The 24,963-nt window shown below is 36.7% G+C and overlaps 1 protein-coding gene across 2 annotated transcripts; it reads right to left on the minus strand.

The window, feature by feature from the left end:
• Window positions 1-2,370: 2,370 nt before the first annotated feature.
• On the minus strand, window positions 2,371-24,520 carry LOC109240454 (alpha-glucosidase 2). Of its 2 annotated transcripts, none has more exons than XM_019407106.1 (23): window positions 24,362-24,520; window positions 23,276-23,573; window positions 23,104-23,172; window positions 22,202-22,339; window positions 21,945-22,062; window positions 20,399-20,481; window positions 19,861-19,956; window positions 18,890-19,058; window positions 18,664-18,806; window positions 18,504-18,590; window positions 18,169-18,354; window positions 16,408-16,575; window positions 15,114-15,234; window positions 14,670-14,739; window positions 13,617-13,704; window positions 13,386-13,506; window positions 11,428-11,621; window positions 11,215-11,323; window positions 10,069-10,224; window positions 9,281-9,383; window positions 7,861-8,034; window positions 4,054-4,199; window positions 2,371-2,997 (listed from the first exon to the last, which is right to left on the minus strand). In XM_019407106.1, the coding sequence occupies exons 2-23, from the start codon at window positions 23,519-23,521 to the stop codon at window positions 2,804-2,806; spliced, it is 2,979 nt and encodes a 992-aa protein (XP_019262651.1). In that variant the 5' UTR covers window positions 23,522-23,573; window positions 24,362-24,520; the 3' UTR covers window positions 2,371-2,803. The 2 variants fall into 2 exon arrangements, with proteins under 2 accessions (XP_019262651.1, XP_019262650.1); XM_019407105.1 differs by lacking the exon at window positions 24,362-24,520 and adding an exon at window positions 24,080-24,338.
• Window positions 24,521-24,963: the final 443 nt, after the last annotated feature.

Below are 24,963 nucleotides of genomic sequence, written 5' to 3' on the forward strand. Positions count from 1 at the left end.
TGTAAAGATAAATCTAAGCGAAAACACTGTTCAAAACCCAGAGAATACGCCAGTATATTATGCTGGAGTTCCAGCATAAGTATACTTGAACTCCGGCATATTATACTGGAGTTCCAGGATAAGTATGCTGGAACTCCAGCATAGTATGATGGAGTTCCAGCATAAGTACACTAGAACTCCAGGATAATATACTGGAGTTCCAGCAAAGTATACCGGTCCAGTATAATATGCTGGAAGTTCATACACAAGTGCTCGAATCTCCAGTATATTATGCTGGAACTTTTCGTGTGTTGGAGTTCCAGCATAATATGCTGGAAGTTCATACACAGGTGCACCGAACTCCAGTATATTATGCTGGACCGGTCTCTGTTGCAGCAAAATAGTGGCTATTTTTCATTGACTTGGTAACGCCGGCTATTTTTGAATGACCAGTCCGAAAACTGGCTAGACCGTTGTATTTTTACACTTTACTGTGGTCAATCTTGTTCTGGAGATGCAAGTTCACAGCTTAATTAGTATTATGGTCAACAGCTTAAAAACAACACAAAAACAGAAAAGCTTAACGATTTTAAAATGTAAATTTTGCTTTCCCACAACCCCTTTGTGGTCAATCAGCCAATGATTTTCCCAAAAAAATGAAGGGAAAAAAGAGTACAACATGGTATATTTTACACATCACCTTCATTCCTTCATCATATGACTGATCAACAACTATGGAGAGACCCTTGAATATTGTTGGTATTTCTGATAATCTTTTTGCTATTCTCAAAAAATATAAATATCAACTATTATTACTACTACATAAACGTAACTTTTAGTCACTAGAAAAGTTTTCTTTCTTTTTTTATAAGTGTTTTGTCAATTTATGCAGCTAGACTATTCATTACTACTTTTCACCGGCACTAGAGAAGTTGAATAAGAAGAAAATAAGCAAAGCAAGCATGGCGAGTCCCCATTCATTACCTTGTGCTACGGAAAGCATCACTTGAAAAGCCAAGAAGACCAAAATAAGAAACAACAATCCCCATTTCCTAAGCTCATCTCCATCTCTCGTCCGATAAACTCGTCGGCTCGGCTGGTAATTGTAGCCTTGAAGAAAAGGTGCATATACACTTGCAAGACATAGTAATACCACCAGTAAAAGAGGACCAAGAAGGATTTTGAAGACAGTGTAAGTTAGTAGAATAACAGCAAGAGATACTATGATTGATTGAGTAGTATAGAATACAAAGAAAATGGCTAGAAGAGGGACAAAAAAATAAAGAGTAAAGTTTATATCTTCTACATCAATGGCTAATGAGAATCTGTCAGTTATGCTTTGGCCATGGAGGAGTAATCCTAGACTGAGTACAAGAAGCAGAGGGACTAATGGAGAGGGGCCTTTAACCATACTCCTTATCTACAAACGAAACTGGGTGTTTTTGGCAGTGTCATATAGTATAAGTTACTTCTTTTTGTGATAAAATAGAAATGGACTTGAGCGTATAATTCAAGAACTAGATTAAAGTATTGGGGTTGGAGTAGGGTGGTTATGAATGCAAAGGGGAATTAATAGGCTTAACTTTTTTGGTTAAGTTCACCAACTTGACTTGTTTGGTATTGCTACTTTCACCTAGGTTTATGACTTTATTAGCAAACGCTTGCATATACGATAAAGGAAAACATATATGTTATCAACAGAAACTTTAGGAGAAGAAAGACATGATCTTGGACTTTGTTAAGCATTTAGATTCACCTGAATTTTGCTTATTTTTCTGGTTTTTTATTCGAATCATGAAAGGTAACAAGGATGTTTAAGAGACCTGAAAAGAATCAGTAGGAACAGTGAATGGCCCTTTTACGGATGTTCTTTTGATTATACTTTCTTTGACCCGCTTTATGTGAGACAATTCCAAGTTCACACAGTCAAACTCTTATTTTCTATGTAAATTCGAACAAAGAAATTTACATAAATTAAAAAGTAGTCACAATAATTAACAATTAAAAATATTTGAAAAACATATAAAAAAAATCACAACCAAAGAAAACCTCGTTTGAGTCTCCAAAGAGTAATCGCATCATATAAAGTAGCACAAAAGGGAGTATATGATCATTCCCACAGGAGATTATAAAATATTACTACACAGGAAGAATTCATATTTTTTCACCGGGGCTTTATTTCTAATAAAAAACTGAAATTTTCTTTTGGGTAAAAAAGGGAGTCAAATATTTTATTCCACTTATTTTCCTTGTTTCGTAACTTAATCATTTGATGTGGTAACATTCTTCACTTCAGGCCTTGCTTCAATAGTAATTTCTTTTTTCCAGAAGGGTAAGGGAGTAGCAAGAAAAAAGAAGTAGAAACTAATAGTTTGGTCCCCTTTCCACAAGTATTGGAATTTCGCTTCATATCCTCCACGATTGAATGCAAATTAGGAATTGTCATTACGACATTTACGTAGCTAGTGAAATTGTCAACTGTAGCGGGAGGCTTGCATTACTGTAATTATTTGGTCCACATACTGAAACTAATAACATTACAGGATTACGTACATCATCATATTTTGGCTCGATCTGTCTCTTATTCCTAGGAGGTCTTCCCCGGGAAACTCAATTTCATTAGCCATGCATCATTGAGTTTGAAACCCTAAACAAATAAGCCGGAGGAAGGTAGGACGCCATGGAGTGATCGTTTTCTATTGTCTTTATGCTCTCTACATAGCTAGTGAAAATGTCTACTGTTCTTCAAGCCCAGAAGATTTGCAACGAGCACATTGAACTACTCAGTCATGTGTCTGACAAGTCCTAAATGTGGGTGAGAGTTTTAGGCTATCTTTTGCACTTCGTACTCGTGAGATATTTTAAGAGGCGATTCCTTTGAGACAGGCCTCTCTTCAGACCAGAGCTCTAAATTCACTGTTCCCGTACCCCAATGCACCATACATTTGTATGCTTGATCAATGTTGAACCTATTGACTAACCCCAGATCAAGACATCTATCAACAAGCATCCATTCACCTGAAAAAGAATTCAGACGCAAAAGACATCAACATGGTAACACTGGTTCAAACATATATAGCAACCCTTATTTTGACTCATGGACACCGAACAGATTACCACCACAGCAGCACCCAAGAGTGTGGTCAAGCAGTCAATAAAGCGGGTGAAAATCATGGGAGACCGTTGGTTCAAACCACAGCAGAGATAAAAAGCACTAGGTGATTTTTACTCATCTGCCTAAGCTTAATTTGGTGATCACAGTTGCCCATTATTTGTGAGATAGCAAGTACCAAATGCAACAGTCAAGGTGCTTCCTGGCTAACTGGGACGTTTTTAAAAAGTTACCACAAAGGTAAAAATAGAAATAGGGCTAAGTAGGTCAATGTGCAAATAGATGATCCAAGAAAGCAAATTGTATCGAACATCACAGCTAAAAGCCTTTACTCAAATTGGCATTTACTATTAAGTCTTCAGCATACATTGCGGGAGAGGATATAGTCCTTTCAAATACTTGCAGGAGATGCTTCTAAATTTTCTTTATAGCTTTATTCTTTCCCTATTTGATAAATGACATAGTCAAGCTTTTAGTTATCTCCATTTGCCTTCTAATATGTTCCTCTACCTCTCACCTTGAAGGTCAAATAGATGCAATTGATATAGAGGGAACCAGCATGAAAAAGAACCAAATGGGAGGAATATTTCCAAATTCACGAAATTGGGAATGATAACGAGTTGCTTACTGGAACATTGACCGATGACCTGTTACTATTTATTCCCAGAAAGAAGCAATGCCTGGTGAATCACTAGCCTTACTAAGGTATTATACTAAATACAGAACCCGGTCCAGTCTCATGGAAATTTACATGCATAGATCACAACCTAGTTCTGGCAGTCCTATAATATACTTTTACTTCCTGCTGTGCTTTTAAAAGATGATATGGTTCGGCGCAGAAAATGTATCCTCTAGTCAGGCAACACCAGTTCTTTTAGAGAAATATAAACACTACAAATATGTGTGTGTAATAAAATAGAGAAAGCTGTCCAGGTGAGCAAAAGAAAAAGAGTAAAACGTACCATTTGGGCGAAGATCTCCTTCAAACACTTGTTCTCCAGATTCTGGCCAAAGTTCATGCTTGGACCCATTGATGGAGGTAAAGGACACATATGATTCAGTTGGGTGCAACAACGAGAACACTGGATGCACACGCAAGCACACAAGCCTACCAAAGCAAAAACAAGTATTGAGATGCCAAAAGCCATCAGAAATAAGAGAAGAGGGAATGAATTAAACTGAGGATGTTAAAACCTCTTATACAACCAGCTATTATAAACATGACCATCCAGAAATAAGAAAATTGAATGAGAAAATAATTATATATGGACAGAAAGAATGTTAAAACCTCTTATACAAAAAGCTTGTAACCAGGCTTTCTTGATGAGATGACATATTACAGGGATGTAAAAAATGCACAACATGATAACAATGATATCTCCATACTTTATTAGTTGGCATGCTTAAAATGACTCTGTGGAGGAAGACTAGATAAAATTCGTGTATCTGCAGAAAAAACTTTTGATGATTTGATTTCCAAAAAAAAAAAGGTCAAAAAGCTTTACTTGAGGCACAAAAGGTTTGATCTTGGTAGAATTGCATAATAAGTTTTTAGACGAGTATTTTGATGAAGGCACCGGCCGTGGGGGCATATGACGTAATACGTAGCACAACCTAAACTTGGCAGGCTCTTATCAAGGCTCGGTGAAATAGACATGTCTGTGAAGATGCGGACTACCTGCACCCGGACAGAAAGACCCTATGAAGCTTCACTGTTCCCTGGGATTGGCTTTGGGCCTTTCCTAGGTTGAGATTTTTTTAACAGGCACATATGTGTTTTGTTGTATATCAATTTTGGGTCTAAATGACACAGTAAATGCCCTTGATTAAAGTGTTCAAATGGAACAGACTCAAGATTAAGTGTCATAGTGAAAAGGGAGAACAAGTTCAATGGCCTGCCGATGTATTCTACCTTAATTAAATTCCATTATTTTAAAATTCTAAGAGTAGAGATGCTATATTTATGAATATTATGTTGTTACATCCAAATTATGTATTCAATCACAAATTATTTACATTAACATCAGTACACCATGTGTTAGACCTCCGCCACTTTGAGCTCGACTTGACAACGAGAACGTTGTCATGAGGCAGCAAGAGTGTTGCAAGCTAGGTGCACGAGTAGCACCAAGTCAAAAAGGGAAACAGACAAGTGATGGCCAAGGCTTTGACGGAGGCGAGGCAGCTTGGCAAGGGCTTGACAATGAGTTGCGGGCTGAGGGTGACACTTGATCATGGCAAAGGCATCAAGGCACGAGGCAGTGATGCCAAGGCAAGGCAAAAACGAAGTGGCAAAGGCAGGCTAAAGTGCAACGGAAGGCAGTGCACGGGACAGACTTGTCATGGCATTGGGGCGTGGAAAAGGGCCATGTTCGTGGGCAATGGCATAGGCAAAATATGGCACAATGCAGCTGGATACAATGGCATTGGCGCCTCATTCAAGCCAAGGCACGAAAATGGGCACCAAGCTTCAGGTTGACCAAGTCAAGAGCGGTTATTGCTGTGCACATGGGCAGCAGTTGACTTTGTTCAAAATGCTGGCAGATGGGAGTTAGCACGTTTTTAGCCATGTTTCCATTATTATTGGCATGATCTTTACATGTTCCTAGTAGTTGGGGGTTGTCAACTACATTAGGCTAAAATAGTGGGCTGTGTGGGACAAGTGTCTAAGCCTAAGGCAACTAATGTAAGAAAATGGGGCTGGTTCATGTGTTATAAATGGGCAGCACCTTTTATGTTTATGGCATGAGTGAAAAACGTGTAAGAGTACACATTGAGTTAGGAAAGAGTCCTAAGTCTGGTTTTCAAGAGTGAAAACACCTAAGGCTAAGAGTAGTCTTGTGAGGGTCAAGAGTGATCTTCTTGTACACGGCATTGTACTTCGAGTTTGAGTTTCTTTGTATGCTCGAGTTAAATACAAAGTTGGGAAAAGAGTTTCCTGTATATTGTGCCTTGTGTTCATCTAAATTTTCTGTTGCCTTTACTTATTTTTCGTTGCCTAAAATCAGTCCTAAACTTACTACGTTGAAAGCTGTCTAAAGTATTCTAAGTCCAAAGTTGCTGAAATTTTGGCTAAGTGTTGGAGCAGGCTGAAGTCAAGTGTGAGACTTGGCTGCCGCGCGGGCTGTTTTTTGTGTGACATAAAACACGCCTGTGACACCATGTATACCGAATGTCCTTTAGCATGATAGTCAAGAATATAATGATTTGACACTTTATTGAATAAGACATCAGTACACAATTTACTCTTTCTATTTCTATAGTTTTAGAATAGAATGGGGAAAAGGTTGTACAAAGAAGGTAAAATCAGGTTTTCCCTATAAGACTAGGCATCACTTTGGGACATTTCACAAAGAAAAAGTTAGCTCAATTTTGGATATACCAATGCAGATTTCTTTTTAGTTTGTAAGATAGGCAATTTAAGAAATCATTCTTTATCTAAAGGGATAATACATAAATATCCCCTCAAACTTGTTTCATTTTTCCAACCGAACATCCTAACTTTGCAAGGATCCTATTACCCCCTTATATTTGTTCAAAATTGATTAGACACCACCTTTTGAGCCTAGGTGGCATAGAAAGGGTAGATCACTCTCCTGTAGAGCGTGAGAAACCAAAAAAGAGAGTAAATTTTTTTTTCCATCATTTTTTTTATTAAATGTATTTTTCTACCTTTTTTATTTTCCTTTCCCCTTTCTTTTTCTTATTCCTTTACCCACGTCTTTCTCACCGGCAACAATGAAGTGCGGCTCCAACGACTTAAAAATTCTCTCTTCATGCCCGCTTCCTTCCTTTTCTTTCTCTCTTTGTATTTGCAACTAGTATTTCTTTCGAAACCATTGGTAGAAATTAAAGACGAAATCCACCTAGCTTTTGCATATTCATTAAGATACTAATTAGCTCTCTCTAAGTCAAGCTGATTATGTTGTTACTGTTAGTCGTCGGTGGCAACAATAAGCTTAGTAAACAAATTATCTAGAATTAAATTCTTAAATATTTTATTAATTTAGTTTGATAACAAGATCTCTTACCCTTTAACAGTGAATAAAGGTAAGAATTCATTGGAAAAGTGACGAGCAAGTCGAATAATTGTTACACAGTAGAAGAGTGACTGTTAAATATTTTTCTCTACAAACAAAAAGAGGAATAGTAGCTCTTCTGTATGGCTATGTGTTATTAGGGAGATGGGGTGGTCGTCATTGACCGGTGGCTGTGAGGGTTTTAGCGGTGATCGGAGGGTGGCATGAAGAGTGAAGAGGGGTTAATGAAGAACGAAAGATTTGTGGTGGCGGCAACTAAGGGAAGGTTGGAGAGGGTAGCGGGGGTTTTGATAAAACAAAAAAATAAATTTTTAGATATTTTTAGAATTTGACAGGTGTCAACCGCATGTCTATCACTTAGTAAGTCTAACGTGGTTTTTGTTGTGTAAGGGGGTTAATGATGCTTTTTGAATAAGAACAAGGGGGTCATAGGACCTCCGCAAAGTTAAGGTGTTCAGCTCGAAAAATGAAACAAGTTTGAGGGGGTGTTTATGTATTATCCCTTATCTAAATGGACCGTTAACAAACTAAAACTGATTGAAACTATCAGGGCTCCCCATGGATTGACCCAGCCCATATTGGGTGATAAATAAGTCAACTGACAACAGTAAAAGTTGAGATCTACGAAGTTTCCAACTACGCAGCAACAGTGAGAAAATCAATATTTCAACAGGTGGGTTAAAGAGATCCTACAAGTAGTTTTCAATAATAATGTAGGACAGAGCAAACCTAGAAAATCCTCCAGAACCAGCACCAACTCCCCGAGCTACAATTGCAGAATCAATGCGGAAAACCTTGGAGTTGTCTTTTGGCAAAGATATGTATCGTTCCATAACTACTCCTCCACCTATATCACCTTCCAGCCTAAGGGACTCCAACTCCCCTTCCTGTTCCAGATCCCGTCTATGAAACAGGAAGAATTTGGACAGTGAATAACAGAGAAGAAAAAGTCCCCTTACGGGTAGAATAGACAATAGTGTAATCAAAATTCTAACTTTACTAGTAAACAAATAAGGAAAGAAACTTCCATAAACGAAGAACTACCATATAAGACCAAATTGAACTGCATTACGAGCTGGGACAGAAATGAAGAAGTGCAACAGAACAATCACACAAGAGCTTTTTGAAGATGTCATATATGAAGAGGTTTTAATATGCATCAGATACAATTTTGAGAAATATATGCCCCCCTCTCTACGTGAAAAACATCATCAAGTATGTTTTCCATATTAATAACTACAAACTATCATTGATACCCAACATTACTTCAAATCCATATTTTCACCTCAAGATGATTAACATATCAGAATCCAAACACTTGACCCTTCTTGATATTTAAAACAGTACACCAATTCTCTAAAAATGTGACCAAGGAAAATCACTACCAGGATATTTTAAAAAATTGTCGTAATATCTCCTGGATTTGAGTCGAGAACAGTCCAGCAAAATTTCATTACCTAATATAAGACACTCTCTGACGATTGATTCCATACATAGCCGGTTGAGAAGTTTAACGATCAAAAAAGTTTGCTCACAGATTAATCCTACTATGTATAAAAGTTCTAGTTGAGTTTTCTTTTCCTGTTTCCACATCAGAAATCCATTTCTACTTATATCCACAGACAATTAAATTTTCAAACCTAGTTTCACTATGAGATGAGTAAACCATTCCAGGATACACAAAAAGAAGTTGACCCTACAAGGCTGCTGGTTTTTCTCTTTTACGTTTCAAATGGGAAGTATAAGAGAAAACTTCACCTTACCCAGATTTCACGTCAATACCAACAATGGCTCCTGTTTTTATTATCTCATGCTTTTCATTGCTTTCACATTTTGGAGCTGTTAATTTTGAAGTTCAGCTACACTTACTTTTCTTTCCTTCGGACCGCAGAGACATGCACAACTTTCTATCAGGTGAGGAGATAAAGTCTCCCTTATAATTGAATCGCAAAAGACTTACCATTTTCTTCAATGAAAATAGGAAAGTTGAATTCACACACTCAGCATTTTCAGTTTTCCATTTTTGATCAGTGAAGAATAAAATCCTCGTCATTACTAGAACTTGACTAATACTAATTTCTTTTCTCTATGTACCAAATAGAAACTATTTGAAACGTATGCTAAAGTGAGGAACTTCTTATTTACTTACTCAATAACTGAATACTCCTCAGTACATCCAGGTGATCTGTATTCACGGCCACTATATTCTTCGTACCCATTTATTTCCACTCGGCTATGAAGCCATTGAGTTCCTGTTACAGGGAAAATAGATGAATAAGACAGTATATATATTCAACATTTTTGCTGCTATCAGTACTTTACCGAAGCTTAGAGGTTTCCAAAAGATGAGCAGAACAGGGGAGCAATTTAGTTGGACAGAGATGCAAAGTACAGAGTAGAGAAACAGATGAGAGCTCAGACAGCAATGCTCCCTATAGCAAAACAAAGGATAAAAGTTGTTTAACAGATAAAGGCTCTTTTATTAGATCAGAAGATGGAAACACCATTTCTCAATTCAAACTTTGTCGAATGAATAACTGAAGAAGGACCCACTGTTCAGATAAGCGAAAGATTATAAGTTGATTAAACTGAAGCCAGTTTACAATGACAATCAAAATCCTTAAGTGTCAGTTGTTGAAAAGATTCTAGAGAAATGAATGGTTGGTAGTATCAAGAGACAATAAGTGAGCATGTATAGGTTAGATTCTGATTAAATGATCATTTGGGACGACTAAAAGAACCTTCCCAAGATATTTAACATCACCCATTTAAGCAGTGTCCAGCATTTGTCAGTTTACAGATCCACTGATGTTTCAAATAAAAGGACACTGACAATAAATGCACATGAATAAGCTTGACGAATACCAGCAAAAAAGCAAAGAAACTGAAAGGTTATCGAATTACTGAAGAAAAAAAGAACTATGAAGCTCACAATACCTGAAGGAATATGGTCCATAGAAAAGATTCTACCACCTATCCAAGGGACCACTTGCAGCTCCCAATCACCACTCTTCAGAACAATGGGGGTCCTTGAAAGTTCTACTCCCTTGTGTCCAGAGACAGTCTCCACTTCTGGTATACGTTTAGCACTTTCTGCAATTAATTTTCAACATGGAACCAACACTTTCTTTAAATTTTGAAACAAGAGAAAACTACTTGCACAGGAAGAAGTTGAAGTGAAAAGGATAAGATGGCATAGAATTGGTAGACATATAAAACAGACATCAAAAGTAAAGAACCCCAATTCCTCTGCAAATCTGTAAGGCGATAATTGTAAATACCAGCTACTTAGTTCTCGTCGATACATAACACACTACATCCAACAGCTGATAAAGAGGTCCCATGTAGTATTTTCAGAAAAAATCATCACATAATTCTAACCTCACCGCCCTGAAAAAAATGAAAAATGGAAGACCTGCAAAAGGATTTTCCCTTCTATCCTCCTTCAAAACTCCATGTTTTCAAGATTTGCTCCTTAAGGGCTGGGCCAATCACTAAATCTATCTGATTACAAACAGCGGCAGCCAGAAGAAATGTAGAATTTCCTATCAGAAATTAAAATATGTTTTTTCAACAAGAGAGATATTAAATATGTACCTTTAAGTTGGTAGCTGTTTCAGGCATCTATGGGTGATACATTAAAAGAATTTGGAAAACATTTTACCAAATCATGCTCTTTAATTGAAATGGACCCTAATGATTCTTTCTAAAAATCACATTCTTTTATCTTTATGCGTAAAAAAAGAATTTTAATAAAAGTAGAAATACTGTAGCATTCTCTAAGCATCTGGGTACCAAAATTGGGTGATGCCAGTGTTGTCGTTAAAGAATTAAATAAAAGTTTTAAGACATGCTGGGTTGCATTGAACATGAACCACAGGGAGTTTCCAGCGGGTGTAGGTGTCTAACTTGAGTACTTCTTTTAACCATACCTAAGATTGGGTGTTGTGAAATACGTTCTGCAACATATGTCATTTAATTAGATCAGATATCCACGTATGATGCAAATCCAAGAAAGAGTTATGCAGTAAGTTAGAGAAAGAACAAAAAAGCAAAGCTGGACAAGTGGAAGAGCAGGTTTACCCAGACGATTTCTGTACTTCTCTTCACTTGCAGAAACCAAATTTGATACATCAGTTTCTGATGGCATTGCTACTTGTACAATCTCTCCGTCAGAACCCCAACCATCAAGCTGGATAAGGGGAACCATAGCAAACAACCACCAATCAAACATGTCTCTTAAATGGTCTCTCTTTTTCCCTAAAGCAAATATATGTGAGGCAGGAGGAAACATACCATAGCAGCTTTACCAAGCAATATCCTGACACGTAACCGGCGGTTTGGCCTTCTCCATTTTCCTTCTGTTTTGGAGATACGCACAGTAACAACGGAAGACTGAAGCTCAGCGACATATGTTGTCAAAAGGTATCCACCTTCGCTATATTCATATCCATCACCATCATCTTCGAAAAGAAGACCTTCAGCTTTACCTGAAATTGCAAAAGTATGAGTGATGCTGACTGCTATAGCTGCTAAAGAACTCTTTTCCCTTTCATTGCCTCTTGTCACCGTTGTTGTACAATATGCCACTGATCACACGATCAAGAGAAAGTACTAAATAAACTAGCATTAAACTTGTAAAAGAATAGCTGCGTAGAGCAGAAAACAAAAACATACAGGAGAAAAAGAGTTGCTGAGAAGATTAAAGTCTTTCTCTTTGCTTGATTACACCAATTCCAATGTCAGCGCACTCTTCCCTTTATCCCCAAGTTCCACCATTGTCCTAGCTCTGTCTTTCTTATTCGGGATAACATATCCCAGAATGTACCACAAAAAAATTCATTCTTCCTAGCCCTACTTCTCTATCTTTATCGACTTTTACTGAATTAAGACCCGGCATCTCATGATAACTTCATGAATCCTTTCCTTTTTATCAAGGACATATTGGTGCATCAGCCAGATGCACTACACTATCAAAGTTGCATACCTGTTTTAACAAGATATAGTTAATATAGGTACACGTATGTGTGTTATAGCATTTTTTATTACCTGTATCCTAGGTTGCTCGGACTCGGGTGCAGGTATCCGATACGGGGACGGATCCGAGTATCGGATTCGGCAAAATCTAAACTTTAAGATTCGGGGGATGCGGATCCGGATATGGATACGGGTGTGGGGATTCGGCTAATTAAAATAGAGATATAAAAATATTGTAAATTTTGAGAGATATTCTGTGAAAAACTTAAATGAATATTGTAGAATTCAATCTTTCATTCTCCAAGATGGACATTATTCTTTCATTCTCCTAAATCTGTTTTATTTTTTATTTTGAGAAATCAAAATCTCAATTTTTCTCCCAAATTTGTCGATGGACTCTGGTCAAAGTGTCCGAAATCAGTTGACCGAATCTGGGACGTATCCCGCTCCCGCTCCCGTCCCCGTCTCGTATCGGGACGGGGACGGCACCAAAATCGAAGAGTCTGCGCAACTTAGCCTATATCATTGGAAGTAATCTTCACTGGCAGACGGAATTCCTCACATCAAATTATCTAACGATCAAGAAACAGGAAGACAAGGGAAGAAATAAATAAATACTTAGCACACTATACACTCTACAGTGACCACAACTAATTCTAGAACATATGCCAAAATCAGATTAACATAGCATCGCATCTATTATTGAAAAGTTGCCCCGTTTCACTCTTGAAAATCTGATTGATCTTTCTATGTGTTATTAATATTTTGAATTGCAATTTTGGATATTTGAAACACTTTGAGGTTTTCTCTCAATCTAGTTCTATTTACTAAAGAAATACAAAATATTATCATCTAAAACTATTTAATTGATTTAATTATAAGATTTAGTTGACTTGATACTCCGGAAATCGGATAGGCCGAATTGGGATGGAGAAAGTAAGATGAGAGATAATTGCTAAACCAACTAATAGCCTGTTTGGCCAAGTTTCTAAAATCAGCTTATTTTGAGAAGTGCTTTTCAAAAAAATGCTTTTGAAGAGAAGTTACTTTTTCTGCTTCTCAAAAACTGCTTTTGCTTCTCCTCAAGAGCACGTTTTTCCTTTCAAAAGCTTGGCCAAACACCTTAGTTTTAGAAAAAAAGCACTTTTGCCTCAAAAGAAGCTTGGCCAAACAGGCTACAAAGCTAGTTAACCGTAATTTAACTCCTTCCCCCCCTCTAAAAATAAAAAAAATTTGGAGTCAACTACATTAGTATAACCAAAAAAATAGAGATTTACCATTTTCATCCAAGGCGATGAGTAATGTTAAATCATCACTACGATTAGCTTGACCCACATGCTGACAAAGTGGAGCGACAGGGATGATTGATCCACCAAGCAAATACAATGCAGGCAAATCCTAGATTTTGGGAGGAACAAGAACAAATCCACAAAGATAACTAAAAGCAAATTAAAATAGTGATAATCCACAAAGTGATATTGTGTGTGTCCAGTTCCCAAGTAAAATACCGGATGTGAATCTTCAAAATCAAAACTCAACCAAGTGCCTTTTGGTAGCTTGTGCTGAATTATACCCAATTCCTCATCACGCTGAGTGCTGCTCAAGTACAACATCATTAATATATGCATGCACACGATAGATTAAACCAATCCACACTGATCCAGAAATATGACGATAAGCAGTCAAAGGAAGTAAAATGTGGATCATGTTAAGGCTAAATGAAGCAAACTTCTCCATCTAAAGTCTCAATTCACTGCATCATAAAGGATCATTAGTTAGCAATATCGCATTCACACTATTGCGTCAGTCACCTCTATGCATGTCAATTGCCTAGTGAATATGGAGGTGCTTGAGGGAGGTCATTTGGGAAGTGAAAAACGAAGATTAATCCATCTGATTGTTGGATGATAAGAAAATCTATGAAATAATTTTCACAAATAGATAACAGACTATGTTGCATGAAAGCAAGAGGTTTTGCATGATAATGTTAGTATTGTCTCTAAAAACTGCTACCAAACATTTGGCAAATGGTAAAAGAAATTGCTTGTTAGGCTTACAGTTATTAGATAAAAATTAGACCACAATGGGTGTGTTTGGTACAAAGGAAAATGAGTTGTTTTCCAAAACATTTAAGGCAACCAAACATGGGAAAAATCGAAAACATTTTCCGGAAAATGTTTTCCTTTCATACCAAACACACCCAATAGCCTGTATTATTTATTACATAGCCGAATATATGGTATCCTAACTGTTTTCTAACCATAATATAAACAGCCCTTTTTTCTCCTTTAACTAGTAAATAATTCTACATAGACACCTAGTGGAACCAGCAAAACATTTTGTTATGCCTCCATAATCTAAGTTTTTAGATTAAAATGATCAAACCAAAAGATATGCTTGATCTTTTCTCATCTCATGAGAAAGACAACTATCTACGAAGTTTGATTGATGGACATTAGGAATCTTAACAATGTGTATATTGTCGAATGCAAACAAGGAAACCACCTAGACAGAGTTCTACAATCACCTACTACTGCATCTGTGAGGAAAAAGAATAAAACCTTGCATATACAAGAATTTGTCCCAGCAAAAACGAGTTCTCATGTTTCCTTAACTCGGGGTCTTTCGGATCTGCAAGAGTAAGCAACTAATTACTACAAAATTGATGTTGTTAAATTTAACAATAATAGATTAGATACTATGGATAGGGAAAGGAACTCTTAAATAAACCAAATCCTAAATTAGAAATGTCTAAGTTGTTCTCGAATTAAGTGACTTGCACAAGTCCACATACACAGACCAGATTTTCTTTTTTGGGCTTTACAGAAAGTAAACAAGAAATTCCAAAACTGATGACAACTCAATAATTGAAAATTCCATTCAAATGATTAACCAGCCAAAACTGCATAATCCTGTACAATTTGACTATCTTGTCCACTATCAGCCATGCTTTCATGCACATATTGTGGACCTAAATAAATTTTGATCAGTGAAGAATAATTTACCAGCAAAAAAGATAGGAGTGGCCACCGGTGTACCCCTCGTGTGTGCCAAATAAAAGAGCGTGTAAATGTGTGGTAAAAGACGGTAGCGCCGCTCCAATGCTAAGCGACAAACTTCCTCACACTGTTAGAGATGTAAGGTCCCAAGTCAAATCAGATGTCTTATTCCAAAATCAAATCAGAAGTCTTACATACAGAAAAGACATGGAAAAAGTATACTATTATTCTGGTTAGTTATCTTGAATACACTTAAGAAACTAGATTAATCCAGTCTGCACAATTTAGCCATATCCAAGTATATCCATCTTCATCAATTTCAAGAGTAGAAATGAAAAAAGGGAGATCACCAACGAGACCACATGGGGAATGTCAATTGAAAAGAACTCTATTAGCACAACTAGGCCAGTCATCAACTAGAATTCAGGAAATGAGGTAACCAGAAACTGACGTCTATCAGGAGAAGAGGGTATATCCACAATCAATTAAGTGTCCTCATTCTTTTTCATTGTTTAAGATAGCATTCAACTAGACAAAGCAATGGAATTCTTGAACAAACCATCTAGAAAGCAATGGTGTTATCAATTCAAATGTACTACAGTTATAAAATCCACTTTTCTCCAAGAACCAACATACTAAGCTTGCATCAAAAGTGTAAGAATTAAAATGCAAATAAAATGGATAGTTTACATTGTTATAGAAAGTCAATCAATATGTATAGTATTGTATATCAAATCAGTTAGACTGATTGTACAGATTTGTATCTCCGGAGTTAATAATAGGGATTTATACTCTAGAATGATAGCAGTTTTTTGCATATTTAAATAATTAGAGATATTCTAGAAAGAATTTCAGATAAATAGGGAAGAATTGTAATCATCCATGCAATCAAAGTGCGAAATCGAATCCCATTTCTCTACATGGTATCCTGAGCATACATGCGAACTATTATTGTATCAGTGTCATGAACCTGGTCCTATAATCTACATGTTTGACGCTTCAGAATAAGAATCAAGAATATTTGAGACAGTTATTGCTAAGGAACTCGGCTAGCCGTTGAAACTATAGCAGGTACTAAAAGAGTGCACGCACTTGAAGAAATGAATTAGTATAACTTGAAAACCCAAACTCCCATCAGGGACCAGTTCACACTCTGAAACTGCAAAATTTTCATATTTGACACAATCAGATGGGATCTTTCAGACCAAGCCACAGGATATGACACAGTATTAAATAAGTCACTTGACAAAACAGAACTTGCAAAATGGTTGAGTACTCATTGCTACAGAAAAGAGCAAACCTCTTCCCCAAATGACCAAGGTTCATGATCATTTGTGTCAGCCTCCGAATGTGCACGGCAAAAGGGAAACAGGGAACCAACACCCATCCACCTACCAAACATCTGAGGAGTTGCATTTCCAGCAAAGCCACCTATATCTGGTCCAGTAAGTGGCTGGCCACTGAGCCCCTGAACATAGAGTTGCCCTCATCAGAAGATTGCAATGTGCCAACCCATTACAATGCAAAATGAAACTGATACTGTTATTTATGAAGCATACATACATAATATGTATGTACAACACACACACACACAGGGCATGGAGATTAATTGTGCCAAATTTGACTGTACAAAAGAGCAAAAGAGATTTTTTGTCTTGTCATGTGAAAATAAATGCCATGATCCATATAGGTGATATCTACTAGTTGGGAATAGGATTTAGTCTTTCTAGAGAACTTACAATAATAATAATATGATTATTATTATTATTATTATCACTATTATTTATATGATGAGGACAGGATTTGAGCTTAAATGAGATATCTAAGGATTCATACAGCCGACCCCAACTTGTTTGGAAGTGAGGTGTAGTTGTTGTTGTTGTATGATAGGGCAATATGGCATCTACCATCTTTGCATTGAAATAACCAGGTCCTAAGTAGCACAGGCATGGAACCAAGACATGAACTAAATACTAATATCTGCAACTTTTTTTGTAGCCATAATCTACTATAGCATAACACATCAAGGACATGTCTCATGGATACTTTATCAACTTTAAAGTTCAGTCAACAAAAGCAACCAGTTCATTAACTAAAAGAACATCAAAACACATTATCAATCGTCCTATTCTCTTAGCAAACTTCACCATTTTTGTAATTGATGTAGGGCGAAGTCGAACAGAAAATATTGAAGACTCCATTTTAGTAGATCCTTCATAATGCAACACCATGTTTGTTCTTAAAATTTTAGTTGAGCATGCCTAAGAAGCAAGAAGCAGTGCTCTGTTGGAGTCTGCTTAATTGAGACGAGACATATTAACAAATTAAATAACAACAACAAAGAGACACGGTTGGATTAGTGTCGGACACGGGTACAAGTGGTGTCAGGCGGTCAGGGACGATCTCGTATACAACATATTTATTGGTAGTGCTTGTCATTCCATGTCAAATAGGACGCAATCATGCTTACCTTGTGTGGGTTTTCTCTAATTGATAGGAAACCTGGCTTTTTAAACAGATACCTGTACCCAGTGCTTGGAACCGAGAGCTGTAACAAAGCCTCAAGAACCACAACACTAGAGTATGTTTCAACATTGTGGCATGGATGGAACTGTTGCTAATCAAAAAATTTGCCTTGTGCATCCTAAGGATTATGTTGACGATACATTTTACTGGTAATAAGCATTAACCTTGAATCATAATGAAAGAACCTCTATAGATCAGACATTTCTTATTGGAGCAAACTGAAGCTTTACAGATAGACATTCTATAGATTTTCTGGAACCGAAGGTATTGGATATGCATGAGGACTAATAAAGGAAACAGGTAACTACAACTTTTGAATTTCTAAAGTGGCGAATCATATGAATGCACCTCACAAGTTGCAAAGATCACAGCTAAACTAATAACCTGCTAGAGCAAAACCTCCAACTGTATTCCCCAGATTTTGAATTCAAAAGTTTTCAGTTACCTTTCAGGAACTTCCCAAAATAAAATCAAATGTAAAAGCCTGCATCTGATATAAACTTAAAAGCATAAGTGATCATACTTAGCTACTAACCAGTTGAAGAACCATCGGGATACTCATATGCAAATGCTCCCACGTAGAAAGGTTATCCCCTGTCCATGTAGCAGCGTACTTCTGGCTACCCACGAACCCAGCACGTGTGAGAACAAAAGGGCGTTTATTTCCATTAGCTAGCTTCATTCCTTCATAGGTTGATCTTGCCATGAGCATGCCATAAACCTTAAAATGCAGTCAAACCAATTGTAAGCATATTACATTACAAAAGGCAAAGGAGCAGGGGTATCATCAGCAAGCACATTAAGTACAACTCTCCTCAGAGCTGTTCAAGTATAAACTTCATCTATGTATAACGCGGAAAATGGGCTCACATTGTGATAGTATGAATGATTCTGGCAACCTCCAAATTCAGGATCTCCCCTGTGAATATTGCTCTCAGGCATAGTCTTTGTTACTGTCTGCAACACAGAAGACTCAATGAACGAAAGCGATGCAGCATAATAAGTTTTCTGAAGTTGTTCAGTAGGCCACCTTAAAAATAGCTGGTTCATTCATGTCATTCCATATACCATCCACGCCATTTGAGATGAAATCTTTAACTAGGTTAGCCCACCATGATCGGGCTTTCGATTGAGTGAAATCGGGAAACACACAAGGCCCAGGCCACACCTCCCCTAAAGATGGAAGCAAAAAGATGATTAATCTGAAAATGTATACAAACAATAATAAAGGTTTAAACTGCAGGATAAAGACATACCAATGAAAGGCTTCCCATCTGCTGTTTGAACCCATACATCTGCTTTGGAACCACTATCATAAACAAAGAATCCCTTTTCATACTTAATCCCTGGATCAAGCATCCAGATTGCTTTGAAACCTGATTGATGAAGTTCTTCCACAAGGGACTTTGGATCTGGAAAACGCTCCTGACAACATGTTCAGAAAATATTTTAGGATGTATTATTAAACAAAGGCCATTCACCTAAGTTATCATAAGTAAATGATAAAGAAAAGACAAATTTAATGCCAATGAAGCAGAACCTATCTAAGATCAGATACCAAAACCAAGCACTTCCATACATCAAACACTTTCTAAAGGTCATTTTTTATAAGAGCACTATAAAATTCATAATTAATGCCTATTTGTGAATATAGATGTTGACCAAAAGGTCAAAGAAGGAGAAGGGGATAGAAGCATCCAACTGTAAACTTCACAAGTAAGTTAATTACTAAATATGTAAAACTATCCAGATAACTGGAAAATTGGATATATGATTTAGTTTACAACTTTAAGTAGCTCGAAATGACATGAATATAAAGTTAAGGTAACAGAAGAGAATAAAATTCTCTTTACAGAGATTCAAAAAGAAGATACAAAATTCCTTTCCTTGTTACCTGCTTCATGCATTATTCCTTTTTGTATAGATAGGAATTTCATGAACAGAAACCAAATGAAATATATCAGTGGGAGACAAGAATTTCTCTATTTCATATAAAAAGTAAATATTAACAAGCATTCTTCTCAGTTTAACTGCATATAAGTTAATGCCTGGTCATGAAAAAATTAATGTTAATTGGCAGGAGATTAAAAAAATTGATTATTGTCTGACATATATCATTGACTTGGACTAACTGCCTGTAGAATCAAATATACCAGGATGAGAGAGAGAGAGAGAGAGAGAGAGAGAGAGAGAGAGAGAGAGAGAGAGAGAGAGAGAGAGAGAGTACCTTTGCAAATGTAAAACATCGAAAACCGTCCATGTAGTCAATGTCCATCCATATGACATCACAAGGAATTTTCTTCTCCCTGAAGGTCCTTGCAATCTGCATGAAGTAATCAGACGCAATGAAATATAAGATTCAAAAGCCAGATATATACTTATCAGACTTTAGTAAAATGAGGAAGACAAATAAGAAAGATTAATGTAAGTGGAGGATAAGAACAGACCAATGAAACCGGACAAGCATTGCAAACTAAGGGCAAAATTAGAGCTCGTATTGTCCCGTAGCTGAGTAGTTCTCATATCTGAGGATCTCCCCTACCCCCAGCCCAGTAACTGGCAGAATCAATCAAATGCACATAAATGGAGGGACGAAGAAGAGGATAAGAAAATGGCAACAGTGGTGGCAGAGGAAGAGAGAAAAGAAAAATAAATAAGGTAAACTGCATTCAGGCAGCCAGAAGAAAGAGACAAAGCAAATAAACTTGCAAAACAAACACCATGAGGAGAGTAAGAGACTGTTTCACATAATGAAGTGACCGTACCTCTCGAACACGAGCATCAGGAACATAGCTCCATCGGCATTGGTGATAACCCAAGGCCCACTTTGGAGGCATAAACACAGTTCCTGAGTTCAAATTGCTGTGACTAATACTTCAAACAAACTAAATATAATAAATGGGGAAATGAAAGCTGGGAACATGTTGGGGGGAGGAATAGGTTAATGATTTATCAAATTAGAAGACTCTATATTTTGAGCTTAATCTTCCACAAAAAATGACACACACTCAGATACGTAAGAAGGAGCAGAACGAAGGTAATCGGCTCACAGAAACATCTCATTACATGAAATGCATCAAAACTCATTTAAACAAATGCAGGAAGTTATTATCTAAAGAAAATGGCACAGTCTGAAATATGGAAAAAGCAGCAGCAGAACGAAAAATTTAGGTTTACATAAGATGCATCAGAAACCATTTAAACAACTGTGTCAAACTGGATTCATTGATTCAATTGCTTTAGACATGTACCAATGCTGATTATAGAGATATAAGGCAGAAAATAGGCATCAATCTTCATCTTTTTGTAATTTGTCTGCAAAATGTTCAAACATTCATGCCATCTACTCAATTGTGCCCAGCCCGATCACAGCTAGTAATTGCCATAGTCAACATAGAGATGACAGGCTACAGTAGATTCAAAATTATGCTGCCCAACAGCAAAGGCAAGCTCTCGTAAATTCGAAATTTCTCCACAAATCTACCTAGAACAATTAGTAACTGGTAAATGTGATTCGACAATGGGGTCATTATTTTAACATTCATCCTCGATTGATGTTGCTGTAGGTTCTCAATTTCATCCACAATAATGCGTGTATCACGTTCCAAAAACTGATGCATTTAGGTGCCGAGCAGATAATCCAGACATATCTATTTATTAAAAGACAAAATAAACATATTTAGGTTGATGCCTGGGAGTAGGACTTTCTATACTTAGTTACAAGGTCCAATGAAGATCATAAGAACCGAAGTGAAAGATTCCTTTGCTGGCCACCTAAGTTACGCGGACTCTTCGATTTTGGTGCCGTCCCCGTCACGATACGAGACGGGGACGGGAGCGGGAGCGGGAGCGGGATATGTCCCGGATTCGATCAACTGACTTCGGACACTTTGACCAGAGTCCATCGACAAATTTGGGAGAAAAATTGAGATTTTGATTTCTCGAAATCAAAAATAAAACAGATTTAGGAGAATGAAAGAATAATGTCCATCTTGGAGAATGAAAGATTGAATTCTACAATATTCATGTAAGTTTTTCACAGAATATCTCTCAAAATTTACAATATTTTTATAGCTCTATTTTTATTAGCCGAATCCCCGCACCCGTATCCATATCCGGATCCGCACCCCCGAATCTTAAAGTTTAGATTTTGCCGAATCCGATACTCGGATCCGTCCCCGTATCGGATACCTGCACCCGAGTCCGAGCAACTTAGCTGGCCGCTACTTTCTACTCAGTGATAGAAAAATCAATTTAAAGATAAGCTTCTATATTTATGAGAAAATGAAGAATAATACTGCAGGAAGTTACCGATTGCACGAGAGAATGATATGAGAACATCAATTGGTAAAGCAAATGGGCCGAATGTGATGACAGGATAGGATTGTTGACAGATAAACCTTATACTGGATTCTTGTCGCAAGTCAATCTGCTCAAACGACATAATCATTCAGTGATTCATAATTGTAGCTTAGTATAGAATATGCGCCTTGATACATACACAAACAGACATACAGAAAACGCACGCTAGTGCTTGCATGGGTGTAGAAAGTAGAGTAAGCTAGTACCTCACAGCGATGTGTTGTATCTGCCAGAACTCCAAGTGTCTCTCCACTGGGAAGAACAGCAAGCACCCACGGGTGTGATTGGTACAAGGAGGTAGTTCCAGGACCATAACCCCATGCATCAGTATTCCATGTAAAAATCTGAAAATAACAAAATTAAATTTGCAAGTGTAATTAATTTGTTAACCACCTTCATATGTCTTTCTTATTGGAAAGTCAAATTTTCTTCATGTCTTTCTTATTGTGTTTTATTCCCATCATCAAAAAGGACAAAGACCTTACGCTTGGTTCTTTAATTTGGAAAAGCGCCAATTGGTATCAAATGTATGCATTTATTAGATTTCTGTTTCATCACATGTTCCAAAATCAACAAGACAGACTAGTCATTAGCAAACTGGCCACTGTTGATAGTTCACAGTTAGGCTCTTTCATGTAGTACACTTATAATGTGTTAGAGACCACAGAACTTGCACTTCTTTTTCCAATTAATCCAGGGATTGTGTAAGTATTAAGCAAGTGATGCTCTACCAAGATCTGCAGTATGTATGGTATGCTGTTGCATGATAGGCTTGGTCGAAATGTGATTTTCAATACCATTGTTCCTAATAAATATGCTCAGGACCGTTGCTACTCTTAGCTTTCATGGTGCAAGGCTATAGGTTCAAGAAACAGGTTTTTATTGATATGGAATGAGATCAGATTGGCAGTGTTCTATCTACGACTCTTCTTGGAAATAGCTTTTCACTGGTCTTTGTTTCCGGATAGTTTGTCCTCCATAAGAATAGTTCCTTTTAAATGCTTTTATATGTTGCCTAGAATTCATAAGATATGGAGAAAGAGACTTAGCTAAACTAGAAAAGCATTTAGAGTATGTCTTGTTCAACAAAATTGTATGTGAAACTCACCCTTTTCCCAGTTCTTTCAAGCTGACCACTAACCTCCCCTGTTCCATAGAACGATGTACCTGTTGGAAGCTTAATTGAAGTCGAAACATCTCAATCAATGACATATTCAGACCTTTTTCATTAGTGAAATGGAGAGGAAATGGAATAAGACACCAGGGCCTGAAAGTGTTACCTCAATGTTAACAACTTGTTGTCCCATGACACATTCAAAAGTAGGAATATGTGATGGAACTTTATGGATAGACATTATCGGTGTCTCCCTAACATTGGGATCAACAAAGGAAAAACTCGGAAATGCTGCATTTCTATCATCTGCAGAGCAATCAAAACGAAAGACTCCTTCCTCCAAAATAGGTTCGAAAATCATGTTCCCCGTTCTGGCATCTGACATTGCAGTTCTACCGTCTATTCTAGCCATTTTCGACGCAACAAAACTTACACCAGTAGACCTCTTAATAACAGTCTTCGCTCTGCACGCCAAAGAATAGAATTAGCACTTATCAAAAAAACATGACTTTCATGGATGATGAAGACCAGTACATTGAAATATCCAATACTTGTGTCAGGAGAACATATATATCACGCAAATTTTCAATCCAATCATAATACTCTAGAACTCAATTGGAATACTAGAGTAAAGAAATATCCATCCAATTATCAGATACACCAACTCAATTGGAACACTGAAACCAATGAAATTCAAGAAAATTCTACCACTTTGATCAAACCCAAAAGTGAAGCACAGGAACTCAAAGATTGTATTATCAAATGACTGAGGACTAGAGTTCCCAACATTCTAAGAAATGCATTCCACAGATTTCAACTTCCAGTCAATCAAGAAAAAATAAAAACACCCAACAAAGTAAAGTGAACTAAAGATTCAATAATAATTACACAAACTCTTCTTTAACCAATCCTTAATCAAATTAAACCAAATGGGACAACAAAAAGATTAAAACTTTAGAGTAAAATGAACCTGATTAAACGATGAACACAAGTTGTACTTCTAGAAGTAAGCAGACTAATGCAATGCAAAAAAATTGTGTTGTTCAGAGACCCATTTGAAACCCTAGGATTGGCACAACATGGACTAATGGAATGGCCAAAAATGTGACACTTTGGTGATATAATAATGCTATTTGGAAACTGTAGTTTGTCCATAAATGGGTTCCTCCTGAACCGAAACCTTAACAATTCAGTAACAAAACAAAAAAGGTGCAGAATAAAATGAATATAATAGTATAGAGTAGTGTACTACGTCAGTATGAGTTAGCCATATCCGTAGAGTGAGAAAAGTGTGCATGATCAGAAACAATGAGTGAATTATTGAGTCATATTGTTTGAGAAGGTGGAAAGCCGTGAGTGTAGGTCAGAGTTTTTGTCCATTTGTGAAGGCACTTTTTTCAGCCGTTGGTAATATGTCCATTCTATCTTTTCGCACATAAAGTGAAGTACTTGATACCGAATGAAAAAAAAAATGAAGTGAAATTTAAGTTTTTTTCTTTTTTCTTAGAATTTTTTTCTAAAAACGTGTTTGTGTATGAAAATTTGTAAACTGATTTTTTGAAAGTGAAATTTTCAAAAACTTGACCACTCTTTTAAGTTTTTTGGAAAAAAAAAATTTCTCACTCACAAAACTACAATATTTTTTCAAGTGAAATACATGTTTAAACATAGTTTCAAATTCCAAATATCACTTTTCAACTTAACTTTAAATACTATTTTTTTCAAAAATTATAATTTTTATGTTTAAAATCCTACTTAGTCCTTTTTTTAAATCTGAAAACAGTATTAAAACTGACTTTTAAAGGCAAATACTTTAGTTCTGGTTTTTTTTTAAGAGAAAATACATTAAAAAAA

Source organism: Nicotiana attenuata, unplaced genomic scaffold, assembly GCF_001879085.1.
Source record: "Nicotiana attenuata strain UT unplaced genomic scaffold, NIATTr2, whole genome shotgun sequence".
NCBI lineage: Eukaryota > Viridiplantae > Streptophyta > Magnoliopsida > Solanales > Solanaceae > Nicotiana > Nicotiana attenuata.